The 17,500-nt window shown below is 47.9% G+C and overlaps 1 protein-coding gene across 1 annotated transcript in view; it reads right to left on the reverse strand.

Annotated features, from left to right (window-relative positions):
• LOC135508920 (LHFPL tetraspan subfamily member 3 protein-like) overlaps positions 1 to 17,500 on the reverse strand; it is a 64,181-nt gene that overhangs the window by 3,289 nt on the left and 43,392 nt on the right. Inside the window, exon 3 of the mRNA XM_064929138.1 lies at positions 752 to 988. Coding sequence (XP_064785210.1) covers positions 752 to 988 — 237 coding nt within the window. The remainder of the gene's footprint in view (positions 1 to 751; positions 989 to 17,500) is intronic.

Genomic DNA, 17,500 nt, shown 5'->3' on the forward strand with positions numbered 1-17,500 from the left:
GAGATAGGTTCATAGTTATTAGTTAATTTTCCTGGATTTGTGTTGAATCATCAAAGACACAAAATGTGTAACAACCTATATATTATGGGATGTGAAGTTCTATGTGTGTAGTACCAATGACAACCAGCAGGCGTGTCAGTCTGGACCAGTGCAGTCTTCTGGTAATGACTTAAATGTAAATGTATTCATGGTAGCGTGTGTTTGAGAGGTGGATGGTTTTCATTGAGACAGGATATCAGTGAGCTGAGCAATCATCCATTTTTCTCCATCCCTCCATTCAAAAGACCCCTGGACCCCTGGCTGCAAGTTACGCATCTGCTGCAACATCAGTCTGTCTGTGTCTGTCTGTCTGTCTGTCAGTCAGTCTGTCTGTGTCTGTCAGTCAGTCTGTCTGTGTCTGTCTGTGTCTGTCTGTGTCTGTCTGTGTCTGTCTGTCTGTCTGCCATCCCTTCTTCCCCTCTCTCTGTTCTCTCCTCCCTGGACACCCTCTCTTGTTCACTCAATTCAATTCCATTGAAGGGCTTTATTGGCCCTTTATTGGGAAACATATGTTAACATTGCCAAAGCAAGTGAGGTAGATAATATACACAAGTGCAGTAAACAACGAAAAATGTACAGTACACATTACACTCACAGACGTTCCAACCTTACAACATGTCCTAATGGAATGAGAGAGAGAGAGATATATAGATGGAGAGAGAGAGTGTATATAGGTTCTAATGTGTCCTAATGGAATGCTCTCCAGTCTCACCCTTGCTCTCGGCCAGTAGTTCCTCGGTCATGAGTCCGTCCTGCCTGTTGCCCAGTACAAAAGCCAGGAAGGAGAGCATGAGGGCATTCAGAACCCCCATGATAGCCAGGATGTAAGCCCAGCGCATGGAGCACGCTCCCAGACTGTACTTGTCCGTCTGCTCACCGCACATCCTCCGCACCTCGTCACTGTCCCAGCCGTCAGGGTAGATTATACAGCCCATCACCAGACATACACCTGGAGGAAGGAGAGGAGGAGGAGGGAGAGGAGGAAGAGTAGGGGTAGCGAGGGAAAGTAGTAGGAAGGTATGGGAATATAATAGAGAGAGAGAAAGATGTTATTTCAAGCTTTCTAACTCTTTGACCTTCCATCCCCTTCTATAGTCTCCTATAGCCTTCTATAGTCTCCCATCACCTCCTATAGTCTCCTATTGTCTCCTATAGTCTTCCATCACCTCCTATAGTCTCCTATTGTCTTCTATAGTCTCCAATCCCCTCCTAGTCTCCTATAGTCTCCCATCACCTCCTATAGCCTCCTATAGTCTCCCATCCCCTCCTATAGTCTCCTATTGTCTTCCATCCCCTCCTATAGTCTCCTATGGTCTTCCATCCCCTCCTATAGTCTCCTATAGTCTCCCATCACCTCCTATAGCCTCCTATAGTCTCCCATCACCTCCTATAGTCTCCTATAGTCTCCCATCCCCTCCTATAGTCTCCTATTGTCTTCCATCCCCTCCTATAGTCTCCTATGGTCTTCCATCCCCTCCTATAGTCTCCCATCACCTCCTATAGTCTCCTATAGTCTCCCATCACCTCCTATAGTCTCCTATTGTCTTCTATATTCTTCCATCACCTCCTATAGTCTCCTATTGTCTTCTATATTCTTCCATCACCTCCTATAGCCTCCTATTGTCTTCTATAGTCTCCCATCACCTTCTATAGTCTCCTATAGTCTTCCATCACCTCCTATAGTCTCCTATTGTCTTCTATATTCTTCCATCACCTCCTATAGCCTCCTATTGTCTTCTATAGTCTCCCATCACCTCCTATAGCCTCCTATAGTCTCCCATCACCTCCTATAGTCTCCTATTGTCTTCTATAGTCTTCCATCACCTCCTATAGCCTCCTATTGTCTTCTATAGTCTTCCATCACCTCCTATATTCTTCTATAGTCTCCTACATACTTCCATCACCTCCTATATTCTTCTATAGTCTCCTAAATTCTTCCATCACCTCCTATAGTCTTCCATCCTCTCCTATATTCTTCCATCACCACCTAGAGTCTCCCATCACCTCCTAGAGTCTCCCATCACCTCCTATAGTCTTCCATCACCTCCTATAGTCTTCCATCCTCTCCTATATTCTTCCATCACCACCTAGAGTCTCCCATCACCTCCTATAGTCTCCCATTGTCTTCTATAGTCTTCCATCACCTCCTATAGTCTTCCATCCTCTCCTATATTCTTCCATCACCACCTAGAGTCTCCCATCACCTCCTAGAGTCTCCCATCACCTCCTATAGTCTTCCATCACCTCCTATAGTCTCCCATCACCTCCTATAGTCTTCCATCACCTCCTATAGTCTTCCATCACCTCCTATAGTCTCCCATCACCTCCTATAGTCTCCCATCACCTCCTATAGTCTTCCATCACCTCCTATAGTCTCCCATCACCTCCTATAGTCTCCCATCACCTCCTATAGTCTTCCATCCTCTCCTATATTCTCCCATCACCTCCTATAGTCTCCCATCACCTCCTAGAGTCTTCCATCACCTCCTATAGTCTTCCATCCTCTCCTATATTCTTCCATCACCACCTAGAGTCTCCCATCACCTCCTAGAGTCTCCCATCACCTCCTATAGTCTTCCATCCTCTCCTATAGTCTTCCATCACCTCCTATAGTCTCCCATCACCTCCTATAGTCTCCCATCACCTCCTATATACTTCCATCACCTCCTATAGTCTCCCATCACCTCCTAGAGTCTTCCATCACTCCCATCACCACCTAGAGTCTCCCATCACCTCCTATAGTCTCCCATCACCTCCTATAGTCTTCCATCCTCTCCTATATTCTTCCATCACCTCCTATAGTCTCCCATCACCTCCTATAGTCTCCCATCACCTCCTATAGTCTTCCATCCTCTCCTATATTCTTCCATCACCACCTAGTCTCCCATCACCTCCTATAGTCTCCCATCACCTCCTATAGTCTTCCATCACCTCCTAGAGTCTCCCATCACCTCCTATATTCTTCCATCACCACCTAGAGTCTCCCATCACCTCCTATAGTCTCCCATCACCTCCTAGAGTCTCCCATCACCTCCTATAGTCTCCCATCACCTCCTATATTCTTCCATCACCTCCTAGAGTCTCCCATCACCTCCTATAGTCTCCCATCACCTCCTATAGTCTTCCATCACCTCCTATAGTCTCCCATCACCTCCTATAGTCTTCCATCCTCTCCTATAGTCTCCCATCACCTCCTAGAGTCTCCCATCACCTCCTATAGTCTCCCATCACCTCCTATATACTCCCATCACCTCCTATAGTCTCCCATCACCTCCTAGTCTCCCATCACCTCCTAGAGTCTCCCATCACCTCCTAGAGTCTCCCATCACCTCCTATATTCTCCCATCACCTCCTATAGTCTCCCATCACCTCCTATATACTTCCATCCTCTCCTATATTCTCCCATCACCTCCTAGAGTCTCCCATCACCTCCTATAGTCTCCCATCACCTCCTATAGTCTCCCATCACCTCCTATATACTTCCATCACCTCCTATATACTTCCATCACCTTCTTTAGTCTTCCACCACCTCCTATATTCTTCCATCCCCTCCTATATTCTTCCATACCCTCCTATAGTCTCCTATAGTCTTCCATCCCCTCCTATAGTCTCCTATGGTCTTTCATCACCTCCTATAGTCTCCTATAGTCTTCCATCACCTCCTATAGTCTTCTATAGTCTTCCATCACCTCCTATAGTCTTCCATCACCTCCTATAGTCTCCTATAGTCTTCTATAGTCTTCCATCACCTCCTATAGTCTTCTCCTGCTCTTAATGCACTCAACTATCAATCTACTCCCCCCCCTCTCTCTCTCAATTAAATTAATTTCAAGGGACTTTATTGGCATGGGAAACATATGTTAGCATTGCCAAAGCAAGTGATGTGGATATTTTACAAAAGTGAAACAAAAACAAATGAACAGTAAACATTTAACATACAGAAGTTCCAAAAGAATAAAGACATTACAAATGTCATATTATGTATATATACAGTGTTGTAACGATGTACAAATGGTTAATGTACACAAGGGAAAATAAATAAGCATAAATATGGGTTGTATTTACAATGGTGTTTGTTCTTCACTGGTTGCCCTTTTCTTGTGGCAACAGGTCACACATCTTGCTGCTATGATGGCACACTGTGGAATTTTACCCAATAAATATGGGAGTTTATCAATATCAGGTTTGTTTTCTAATTCTTTGCGGGTCTGTGTAATCTGAGGAAAATATGTGTCTCTAATATGGTCATACATTTGGGCAGGAGGTTAGGAAGTGCAGCTCAGTTTCCACCTCATTTTTTGGGCAGTGAGCACATAGCCTGTCTTCTCTTGAGAGCCAGGTCTTGCTCAATAGCAAGGCTATGCTCACTGAGTCTGTACATAGTCAAAGCTTTCCTTCATTTTGGGTCAGTCACAGTGGTCAGGTATTCTGCCGCTGTGTACTCTCTGTTTAGGGCCAAATAGCATTCTAGTTTGCTCTGTTTTTTTGTTAATACTTTCCAATGTGTCAAGTAATTATCTTTTTGTTGTCTCATGATTTGGTTGGGTCAAGTTGTGCTGCTGTTCTGGGGCTCTGTGGGGTGTATTTGTGTTTGTGAACAGAGCCCCAGGACCAGCTTGCTTAGGGGACTCTTCTCCAGGTTCATCTCTCTGTAGGTGATGGCTTTGTTGTGGAAGGTCTGGGAATCGCTTCCTTTTAGGTGGTTATAGAATTTAACAGCTCTTTTCTGGATTTTGATAATTAGTGGGTATCGGCCTAATTCTGCTCTGCATGCATTATTTGGTGTTCTACGTTGTACACGGAGGATATTTTTGCAGAATTCACAACCATAAAGGGCAATGGGCTCTATGACTGATTCAAGTATTTTTAGCCAAATCCTAATTGGTATGTTGAAATTTATGTTCCTTTTGATGGCATAGAATGCCCTTCTTGCCTTGTCTCTCAGATCGTTCACAGCTTTGTGGAAGTTACCTGTGGCGCTGATGTTTAGGCCAAGGTATGTATAGTTTTTTGTGTGCTCTAGGGCAACAGTGTCTAGATGGACTTTGTATTTGTGGTCCTGGTGACTGGACCTTTTTTGGAACACCATTATTTCGGTCTTACTGAGATCTCTGTCCCCCTCTCTCTCTCTCTCTCTCTCTCCCTATCTCTCTCTCTCTCGCTCTCTCTGTCTCTCTCTCTCCCTGTCTCTCTCTCTCCCTATCTCTCTCTCTCCCTATCTCTCTCTCTCTCTCTCTCTCTCTCTCTCTCTCTCCCTATCTCTCTCTCTCTCCCTATCTCTCCCTCTCTCCCTATCTCTCTCTCTCTCTCTCTCTCTCTGTCTCTCTCTCTCTGTCTCTCTCTCTCTCTCTCTCTCTCTCTCTCTCTCTCTCTCTCTCTCCCTCCCTATCTCTCCCTCTCTCCCTCTCTCTCTCTCTCTCTCTCTCTCTCTCTCTCTCTCTCTCTCTCCTCTCTCTCCTCTCTCTGTCTCTCGCTGTCTCTGTCTCTCTCTCTCTCTCTCTCTCTGTCTCCCTCTCTGTCTCCCTCCCTCTCTCTCTCTCTCTCTCTCTCTCTCTCTCTCTCTCTGTGAACATTGTGTTCACTGAGGAAATGTAAGAGTCTGCTGTTAATGATAATGCCGAGGATTTTCCCAAGGTTGCTGCTGATGCATACCCCACACATATCCACTTTGTGAATTAGGCTGATCAGTCCTTGGTTTCAAATATTGGGGAAGATGCCAGAGCTAAGGATGCTGTTAAAGAGTTTAAGTTTAGCCAATCAGAATTCGTGGTCTGTATATTTAGGATACCATTAACACCGCAGGCCTTTTTGGGTTGGAGGTTTTGTATTTTGTCCTTGGAGTTCACTCACGTTCATTTGAGAATCCAGTGGTTTCTGGTAGTTTTTGAAAGTTGATTCAAACGTTTGTATTTGACAATGTATATGTTTTTGCTGTTTGTTCTTTGTTATAGAGCCAAAAAGATTGGAGAATCTCCTTTTTGGATAGATAACCATTTGTGTTGTTGTTTGTTTAGTGTTTTCCAATAATCCCAGAAGTGGTTAGAGTCTATGGATTCTTCAATTACATTGAGCTGATTTATTCTTGCTCTCTCTTTCTCTCCAATTTACTAACCCCTGCTCCTGGCAACAATCATTACCCACACCTGGTTCTCATCATTACACACACCTGGTTCTCATCATTACACACACCTGGTCCTCATCATTACGCACACCTGGTCCTCTTCATTACACACACCTGGTCCTCTTCATTACACACACCTGGTCCTCTTCATTACCCACACCTGGTCCTCTTCATTACCCACACCTGGTCCTCTTCATTACCCACACCTGGTCCTCATCATTACACACACCTGGTCCTCATCATTACACACACCTGGTCCTCATCATTACGCACACCTGGTCCTCTTCATTACACACACCTGGTCCTCATCATTACACACACCTGGTCCTCATCATTACGCACACCTTGTCCTCATCATTACACACACATGGTCCTCATCATTACACACCTGGTCCTCTTCATTACACACTCCTGGTCCTCATCATTACCCACACCTGGTCCTCATCATTACCCACACCTGGTCCTCATCATTACCCACACCTGGTCCTCATCATTACCCACACCTGGTCCTCTTCATTACACACACCTGGTCCTCTTCATTACACACACCTGGTCCTCATCATTACACACACCTGAACATCATTAATTCCTTGATTACTCTCCCTTCATTTCAGTAGCCATTAGTCACTAGGTAGTATTGCTTTTGATTCACGTCCTGTACTCTTCTCATGTTTTATTAATCTGCATTTATCGTTATGAAACTGACCTTCTACACCTGCTTCCTGACTGCTGGTGTATTCGCAACAGGAAATAGCAGAGAAAACAACTACAAACAGCATCAGAGGCAGCAGAAACAACAAGGCTAAAAAGATACGCCAGAAGCTAAGAGTAACAGGAGGTTGATGGTAGGAAATCATTCTTCCAAGGCTCTGTAGTCTATCTTCTATGATGGACAGTGAGGTGACAGTTAGGACTGAGCCAGCATGTTTGTGTCTTGTTTTGCTACATGAGTTCTTATTCATAGCCCCCTCTCTACAACTACGCACGCACACACACACACACGCACAAACGCACGCACACACACACAAACACACGCACGCACGCAAACAACCTCACACACGCACACGCACACAAACGCACGCACGCACGCGCAAACGCACACACAAACACACGCACGCACGCAAACAACCACACACACACACACGCACGCACACACAAACACACGCACGCACGCACGCAAACAACCACGCACACAAACGCACGCACGCGCAAACGCACACACAAACACACGCACGCACACACAAACACACGCACAAACAAACGCACGCACACACAAACACACGCACACACAAACACACGCACGCACACACAAACACACGCACGCACACACAAACACACGCACGCACACACAAACACACGCATGCACACACAAACACACGCACGCACACACAAACACACGCACGCACACACAAACACACGCACACACGCACACACGCACACGCACACACAAACACACGCACACACACACATACGCACACACAAACACACGCACGCACACACAAACGCACGCACGCACACACAAACGCACGCACACACAAACACATGCACGCACACACAAACACACGCACACACAACCACACGCACACACGCACGCACATACAAACACACGCACACACAAACACACGCACGCACGCACACACAAACACACGCACACACGTGCGCACACACAAACACACGCACGCACACACAAACACACGCACACACAAACACACGCGCGCACATACACACACACAGCTTTGACTTTGGCTGTAGCCCCTTTGCCTCTCCCTCTTCAATATTTAGTAGCTGCTTCTCAATCGCGGTTTGGTTTCCGCCCAGGGGGAAGAATTTTCCTCATCTTCAATTTGAATGAGGTTCTTCTCCGAGGGGTGTGTGTATGTGTGTGCGAGGTGACTCTGCGGCAGTAGAATAAGGAGGTGAAATTACCCAGAAAGCATTTCTACATGAATAATAGAACATGTTCCTCCACTTCCTCACCCCCAAAACTTTTGTCACAACTTCTTTCACATCCCCTGACACTGTTCGTGTATTAATGTCTTTATGATACAGTGTGAATGGGGATGTGTATTAATGCCTTCTCTCCTTCCCCTCCTCTCCTTCATCCTCTCCTTTCCTCCTCTCCTTCCCCTTCTCTCCTTCCCCTCCCCTCTCCTTCATCCTCTCCTTTCCCCCCTCTCATTCGTCCTCTCCTTCCCCTCCTCTCCTTCCCATCCTCTCCTTTCGCTCCTCTCCTTCCCTTCCCCTCCCCTCTCCTTCCCTTCCCCTCCCCTCTCCTTCCCTTCCCCTCTCCTTCCCCTCCTCCCCTTCCTCTCACAATGGTTGTGGTTCTACAGAAGAGGGAAAGGAGCTACTGAACTACCCAGCTACCCAGGGGGTGCACACACACACACGCACACGCACACACACACACACTGCGGCTTGTTACAGTAATGTTGCGGTCTTTATATATTCCTGAAAGACATCAGGAGGGAGGGAGAGAGAGAAGATAGCGACAGACAGATATAGAGAGGAAGGAGAGAGCAGATATAGAGAGGAAGGAGAGAGCAGAGAGAGGGAGAGAGAGAAGATAGTGACAGACAAAGATAGAAAGGAAGGAGAGAGATTATAGAGAGAGGGAGAGAGAGAAGATAGCGACAGACAGACATAGAGAGGAAGGAGAGAGAGAGAAGATAGGGACAGACAAGATAGAGAGGAGGAAGGAGAGAGAGAGAGAAGATAGGGACAGACAGAGATGGAGAGGAAGGAGAGAGAGAGAAGATAGGGACAGACAGAGATGGAGGAAGGAAGTGAGAGATAGGGACAGACAGAGATGGAGAGGAAGTGAGAGAGAGAGAAGATAGCGACAGATAGAGAGGAAGGATAGAGAGAGAGCAGAGCTATATGCTACTGCAGAGCTGTAGTCTAACTGCATACCAAACAGAATAAAACAACAGAAGAGAGATTCTCTTTGTATCATCCTCTCTTCTCCTCTCCTCCCAGTACCTCTGGCTCTAGCCAGTCAAAACACATCTACACACAGTTTAAGAGGTCAATAAGAGAGGTCTGGTGTATCTATCTACTGCATCAGATGGATGGAAGGAGAGCGTTCTGGTGTGTCTATCGCTCACCTACCAAGAATTCACAAAATGGGACAAAGAGAGAGAGAGTGAGAGAGAGAGGGGGATGGAGAGAGAGAGAAGGATGGAGAGAGAGAATGGGATGGAGAGAGAGAGAGAGAGAAGGAGAGGGATGGAGAGGGATGGAGAGAGAAAGAGAGGGTTGGAGAGAGAAAGAGAGGGATGGAGAGAGAAAGAGAGGGATGGAGAGAGACAAAGAGAAGGATGGAGAGAGGGAGAGAGGGATGGAGAGAGAGAAAGAGAGGGATGGAGAGAGAAAGAGAGGGATGGAGAGAGAGAAAGGGAGAGGGATGGAGAGAGAGAAAGAGAGGGATGGAGAGAGAAAGATGGAGAGAGAGAAAGACAAGGATGGAGAGAGAGAGGGATAGAGAGAGAGAGAGAGAGAGAGAGAGAGAGAGAGATGGGAAGGGAGGACAACCAGAGAAGGATGGAGAGAGAGAGAATAATGGAGAGAGGGATGGAGATGGAGAGAGGAGAGAGATAAAAAGGGGATGGAGAGAGAAAGAGAGGGATGGAGAGAGAAAGAGGGATGGAGAGAGATAAGAGAGGGATGGAGAGAGAGAAAGGAGAGGGATGGAGAGAGAAAGAGAGGGATGGAAGAGAGAGAGAGAGAGAGAAGGAGAGGGATGGAGGGATGGAGAGAGAGAGGGATGAGAGAGATAAAGAGAGGGATGGAGAGAGAAAGAGAGGGATGGAGAGAGAAAGAGAGGGTTGGAGAAAGAGAAGGAGAGGGAGGGATTGAGAGAGAAAGAGAGGGTTGGAGAGAGAGAGATGGAGAGAGAAGAGAGGGATGGGGAGAGGGATGAAGGGATGGAGAGAGAAAGAGAGGGATGAGAGAGAGGGATGAGAGAGAGAGGAAGAGAGGGATGGAGAGAGAAAGAGAGGGATGAGAGAGAAAGAGAGGGATGGAGAGGGAGATAAAGAGAGAGAGAGAGGGATGGAGAGTAAGGGTGGGTTGGAGAGAGAGAGAGATGGGAAGGGAGGACAACCAGAGAAGGATGGAGATAGAGAGTGATGGGAAGGGAGGCCAACCAGAGATGGAGGGATGTTTGAAAGCAAGACAACAGATGGGGAGTTGTTTGTCATGTTGTTTCATGTTGTCTAAAGGGACGAATCCTTTTAAAACATGCAGTGTCATTCAGAGAGGAGAGGACAGTGGGCAACACGTGACTTGGACTGAAAGCACCAAGTCTCAGATATTAATGGATTCCTTAGTGGTCCACACACAGCGATTGAAGTCAGTCCATTGCTCAAGAGTGTCACATCGCAGGCAGCACAACATGGAGAGCAGAGGGTTATTTTTGTTAATGTAAATTGTATGTTTGTCTTTCCACTCTGTGTCTGTCAGGTGTTCCATGGCTTTTAATAGAGGCGTGGTTGCATGTCTTTGATAGAGGCGTGGTTCCATGTCTTTGATAGAGGCGTGGTTCCATGTCTTTGATAGAGGCGTGGTTCCATGTCTTTGATAGAGGCGTGGTTCCATGTCTTTGATAGAGGCGTGGTTCCATGTCTTTGATAGAGGCGTGGTTCCATGTCTTTAATAGAGGCGTGGTTGCATGTCTTTGATAGAGGCGTGGTTGCATGTCTTTGATAGAGGCGTGGTTCCATGTCTTTGATAGAGTGGTTCGTGGTTCCATGTCTTTGATAGAGGCTTGTTTTTGATAGAGGCGTCCATGTCTTTGATAGAGGCGTGGTTGCATGGCTTTGATAGAGGCGTGGTTGCATGGCTTTGATAGAGGCGTGGTTGCATGGCTTTGATAGAGGTGTGGTTGCATGTCTGTGATAGAGGCGTGGTTCCATGTCTTGGATAGAGGCGTGGTTGCATATCGTTGTAAGTGTGTTGGTTTAGTATTAGAGCATGGATGATTAGATTTTTATTTTAGGTCTTGTGAGATGGGGTGTGTGCAGTATGCCTGAGGGTGCAGTATGCCTGGGTATGCAGTATGCCTGAGGGTGCAGTATGCCTGAGGGTGCAGTATGCCTGAGGGTGCAGTATGCTTGAGGGTGCAGTATGCCTGAGGGTGCAGTATGCTTGAGGGTGCAGTATGCCTGAGGGTGCAGTATGCCTGGGTATGCAGTATGCCTGGGTATGCAGAATGCCTGAGGGTGCAGTATGCCTGGGTATGCAGTATGCCTGAGGGTGCACTATGCCTGGGGGTGCAGTATACCTGAGGGTGCAGCATGCGTGGGTATGCAGTATGGCTGAGGGTGCACTATGCCTGAGGGTGCAGTATGCCTGGGTATGCAGTATGCCTGAGGGTGCAGTATGTCTGAGTGTGCAGTATGCCTGAGGGTGCAGTATACCTGGGGTGCAGTATGCCTGAGGGTGCAGTATGCCTGGGTATCCAGTATGCCTGAGGGTGCAGTATGCCTGAGGGTGCAGTATACCTGAGGGTGCAGTATGCCTGGGGTCCAGTATGCCTGAGGGTGCAGTATGCCTGAGGGTGCAGTATACCTGAGGGTGCACTATGCCTGAGGGTACACTATGCCTGAGGGTGCACTATGCCTGAAGGTGGAGTATGCCTGAGGGTGCAGTATGCCTGAGGGTGCAGTATGCCTGAGGGTGCAGTATGCTTGAGGGTGCAGTATACCTTAGGGTGCAGTATGCCTGGGTATGCAGTATGCCTGAGGGTGCAGTATGCCCGAGGGTGCAGTATGCCTGAGGGTGCAGTATACCTGAGGGTGCAGTATGCCTGGGTATGCAGTATGCCTGGGTATGCAGTATACCTGAGGGTGCAGTATGCCTGTGTATGCAGTATGCCTGAGGGTGCAGTATACCTGAGGGTGCAGTATGCCTGGGTATGCAGTATGCCTGAGGGTGCAGTATACCTGAGGGTGCAGTATGCCTGGGTGTGCAGTATGCCTGAGGGTGCAGTATGCCTGAGGGTGCAGTATGCCTGGGTATGCAGTGTGACTGTGCAGTATACCTGTGAGGGTGAGTGCCTATGTACATGTGTATTAGTCTTGAGTATGTGCATGTGTATGCATGTCTGTGTGTGCTCATGTCTGCTCACTGGTCTGCATCTGTGTGTGTAAGCATCTCTCTCTCTGTGTCTTTCTCATCTCTCTCTCTCTGCATGCTGGGAGTGTTTGGTGCATGCTGGGAATTGTATGAGTGAGTGTTGTGTAGAAGTTAGATATCTTTGTTTTTCTTTTACGTTTCCTTTTCTTATGCTATCTTTTTTTCTTCCTCTGCATGATTAAGGTTATCATTATTTTTATTTGGTTGTTGTGGTATAACTAAGTATATTGTTTTTCGTGTCGAAATTACCCTGGGTTTGGCGGGGGTGGCGACCCACTTGGGGACGCCGTCCCTGTCACTTCGGCATGGCTTTAGGTGTGTTACTGAAGCTACTGTCACCTCGGAGGAGTTTCTGGTCGCCGTAGGAGAGAAGGTAGGACATGAAAATGTTGCTTATGTGTCACGGATGAATAAAGCGGTGGTGGTTTTTCTTAAAAAAGAGTGTCTGGTTGATCGGATGGTTGAGCATGGCGTACTTCTTAAAGAAGAGAGTCTGGTTGATCGGATGGTTGAGCATGGCGTACTTCTTAAAGAAGAGAGTCTGGTTGATCGGATGGTTGAGCATGGCGTACTTCTTAAGAAGAGTGTCTGGTTGATCGGATGGTTGAGCATGGCGTACTCCTTAAAGAAGAGTGTCTGGTTGATCGGATGGTTGAGCATGGCATACTCCTTAAAGAAGAGACTCTGGTTGATCGGATGGTTGAGCATGGCGTACTTCTTAAAGAAGAGTGTCTGGTTGATCGGATGGTTGAGCATGGCGTACTTCTTAAAGAAGAGTGTCTGGTTGATCGGATGGTTGAGCATGGCGTACTTCTTAAAGAAGAGTGTCTGGTTGATTGGATGGTTGAGCATGGCGTACTTCTTAAAGAAGAGACTCTGGTTGATCGGATGGTTGAGCATGGCGTACTTTAAAGAAGAGTGTCTGGTTGATCGGATGGTTGAGCATGGCGTACTTCTTAAAGAAGAGTGTCTGGTTGATCGGATGGTTGAGCATGGTGTACTTCTTAAAGAAGAGTGTTGGTTGATCGGATGGTTGAGTGGCGTATTAAAGAAGAGTGTCTGGTTGATCGGATGGTTGAGGATGGCGTACTTCTTAAAGAAGAGTGTCTGGTTGATCGGATGGTTGAGCATGGCGTACTTCTTAAAGAAGAGTGTCTGGTTGATCGGATGGTTGAGCATGGTGTACTCTTAAAGAAGAGTGTCTGGTTGATCGGATGGTTGAGGATGGCGTACTTCTTAAAGAAGAGTGTCTGGTTGATCGGATGGTTGAGCATGATCGGATGCGTACTTCTTAAAGAAGAGTGTCTGGTTGATCGGATGGTTGAGCATGGCGTACTTCTTAAAGAAGAGAGTCTGGTTGATCGGATGGTTGAGCATGGCGTACCTCTTATAGGAATGTTTATTCAAGTTACGAAATGTACCGCCGTTTATTCCCAATGAGCTGTTGGAGCGCGAGTTATCGCGGTTTGGGAAGTTCGCCAGTTCAATTAAGATTGTCCCGTTGGGTTGCAAACACCCGGCGATGAAACAGGTTATGTCGTTTCGGCGACAGGTGTTTATGTTTTTGGAATCACCCGACTTTAGAGTTATTGTTTAAAGTCAAGTATGACAATAGACTGTACATGGCTTATGCTAGTACGGGTAGTCAACGGTGTTTTGAGTGTGATGATGTTGGCCATAAAGCGATATGCTTGCCCGAAAAGGTAGAGGGGGGGGGGCAGGTGGTCCTCGTAACGCCTGGGCCCACTGATGTAGGGAGAGGTGGGCCTCGTAACGCCTGGACCCACTGATGTAGGGAGAGGTGGGCCTCGTAATGCCTGGGGCCCACTGATCTAGGGAGAGGTGGGCCTCGTAACGCCTAGACCCACTGATGTAGGGAGAGGTGGGCCTCGTAATGCCTGGACCCACTGATGTAAGGAGAGGTGGGCCACGTAATGCCTGGGGCCCACTGATCTAGGGAGAGGTGGGCCTCGTAACGCCTGGGGCTCACTGATCTAGGGAGAGGTGAGCCTCATAACGCCTGGACACACTGATGTAGGGAGAGGTGGGCCTCGTAATGCCTGGGGCCCACTGATGTAGGGAGAGGTGGGCCTCGTAACGCCTGGACCCACTGATGTAGGGAGAGGTGGGCCTCGTAACGCCTGGACCCACTGATGTAGGGAGAGGTGGGCCTCGTAACGCCTGGGGCCCACTGATGTAGGGAGAGATGGGCCTCGTAACGCCTGGGGCCCACTGATGTAGGGAGAGATGGGCCTCGTAATGCCTGGGCCCACTGATGTAGGGAGAGGTGGGCCTCGTAACGCCTGGGCCAACTGATGTAGGGAGAGGTGGGCCTCGTAACGCCTGGGCCCACTGATGTAGGGAGAGGTGTGCCTCAACGCCTGGGGCCCACTGATGTAGGGAGAGATGGGCCTCGTAACGCCTGGGGCCCACTGATGTAGGGAGAGATGGGCCTCGTAATGCCTGGGCCCACTGATGTAGGGAGAGGTGGGCCTCGTAATGCCTGGGGCCCACTGATGTAGGGAGAGATGGGCCTCGTAACGCCTGGGGGCCCACTGATGTAGGGAGAGATGGGCCTCGTAATGCCTGGGCCCACTGATGTAGGGAGAGGTGTGCCTCGTAATGCCTGGGGCCCACTGATGTGGGGAGAGATGGGCCTCGTAGCCTGATGGGCCCACTGATGTAGGGAGAGATGGGCCTCGTAATGCCTGGGCCAACTGATGTAGTGAGAGATGGGCCTCGTAATGCCTGGGCCCACTGATGTAGGGAGAGGTGGGCCTGTAACGCCTGGGCCCACTGATGTAGGGAGAGGTGGGCCTCGCGCCTGGGGCCCACTGATATAGGGAGAGGTGGGCCTCGTAACGCCTGGGGCCCACTGATATAGGGAGAGGTGGGCCTCGTAACGCCTGGGGCCCACTGATATAGGGAGAGGTGGGCCTCGTAACGCCTGGACCCACTGATGTTGGGAGAGGTGGGCCTGTAACGCCTGGGGCCCACTGATGTAGGGAGGAGATGCCCACAGCAGCAAATGGGGTTCAGGTGGGGCTAGTCTCCCAGGTAGTGGAGGAGATGCCCACTACAAGTGATGGGGATACAGGAGGGGGTTCAGGTGGGGCTAGTCTCCCAGGTAGTGGAGGAGATGCCCACTACGAGTGATGGGGTACAGGAGGGGTTCAGGTGGGGCTAGGAATAAGAGGGCTTGGGTGTTGAAGTAATAAAAGAGAAATTAAGTTTTTCTACAAGGGACACATATTGATGAGGCTACTGAAGTTGACTGGGGTATGTGGTGGGAGGGGCAGCATGTACTCAGTCACGTTTATGCTCTTAATGAGGGTACAGAGCGTATTGTTGGTTTTGATAAAATAAAGGAAACCTTAAGACAGTGTGATCAAGAGGGGTGTATGGTTTTAGGGGGGGGGACTGGAACTTTACAGTGGATTTTACTGTTGACCTCACTGCTGAAGAACCTCACCTGCGGTCAGCCACTTGCCTGTCTGGCCTATTAACTGAGTTTGAGCTTTCTGATGTGTGGAGAGTTAGAAATGTGAAAGTTATGCAGTACACATGGCTAAAGGTTAATGAAGGTCGTGTCAGCGCAGCAAGGTTAGACAGGTTGTATGTATCTGATCACTACTGTAGTAGGGTTGGAAGGTTAGACAGGTTGTATGTATCTGATCACTAATGTAGTAGGGTTGGAAGGTTAGACAGGTTGTATGTATCTGATCACTACTGTAGTAGGGTTGGAAGGTTAGACAGGTTGTATGTATCTGATCACTACTGTAGTAGGGTTGGAAGATTAGACAGGTTGTGTGTATCTGATCACTACTGTAGTAGGGTTGGAAGGTTAGACAGGTTGTATGTATCTGATCACTACTGTAGTAGGGTTGGAAGGTTAGACAGGTTGTATGTATCTGATCACTACTGTAGTAGGGTTGGAAGGTTAGACAGGTGGTATGTATCTGATCACTACTGTAGTAGGGTTGGAAGGTTAGACAGGTGGTATGTATCTGATCCCTACTGTAGTAGGGTTGGAAGGTTAGACAGGTGGTATGTATCTGATCCCTACTGTAGTAGGGTTGGAAGGTTAGACAGGTTGTATGTATCTGATCACTAATGTAGTAAGGTTGGAAGGTTAGACAGGTTGTTTGTATCTAAGCACTACTGTAGTAGGGTTGGAAGGTTAGACAAGTGGTATGTATCTGATCACTACTGTAGTAGGGTTGGAAGGTTAGACAGGTGGTATGTATCTGATCACTACTGTAGTAGGGTTGGAATGTTAGACAAGTGGTATGTATCTGATCACTACTGTAGTAGGGTTGGAAGGTTAGACAGGTGGTATGTATCTGATCACTACTGTAGTCACTATTACTGTAGTAGGGTTGACAGGTGTGATATTACTCCTGTGGGTTTCTCTGATCACCATAATGTGTCTGTTGATATTCACTTGTCCTGTCCACCAAGGTCATCACCTTACTGGTATTTTAATGTTAAGTTGTTACATGATGTCATGTTTTGTGAAAGGTTTTTTGTTTTGGGAGAAATGGGGAGCTACAAAAGGGACATTTGAGTCCTTGAGACAATGGTGGGAGGTTGGGAAGGTGTGTGTCTTGTCAACAGTATACTGCTCTGTCTCATATTCAACTTAAAGAGACTATCAACGCCCTTGAACAGGAAATCAAATCTATTGACTTGAAGTTGCTCACTCAGAATGACCCCGGACTAGTCATGACAGGACAAGAGACATGAACTGAGGTCGTTTCGACACGAAAGAATGACGGGTGCCTTGATTTAGGTCTTGTTTTGCTTCCCTAAAGGATATGGACGCACCGAGCGCTTTAAAAAAAGAAACCTAGGACAGTCGACACTGCAACGTAAACAGGTGGTCTGCCTTCGTCTCCCTGATTGGAAGGTGACCACGGATGACAGTGAAATGCACCAACATGCGGTGGATTTTTACTCTGCCTTCTATAAGGCGGAGGATTGTGATTCTCTGTGTACTGAACAGTTGTTACACGGTCTTCCTCAATTGGGCACCTGACCAGAGAGCTGTTTTGGACTCTGACATTACTCTGCAGGAGCTATCCACTGGGCCCACTGCAGTTATGCAGCTCCCAACAGGCCGAGCCCCTGGCATCGATGGTTTACCATCTGAGTTTTATAAGCACTTTTGGGGGTCTATTGGGGAGGATTTTTATGGAATGG

Source organism: Oncorhynchus masou, chromosome 22 (assembly GCF_036934945.1).
Source record: "Oncorhynchus masou masou isolate Uvic2021 chromosome 22, UVic_Omas_1.1, whole genome shotgun sequence".
In the NCBI taxonomy this organism is placed as follows: Eukaryota; Metazoa; Chordata; class Actinopteri; order Salmoniformes; family Salmonidae; genus Oncorhynchus; species Oncorhynchus masou.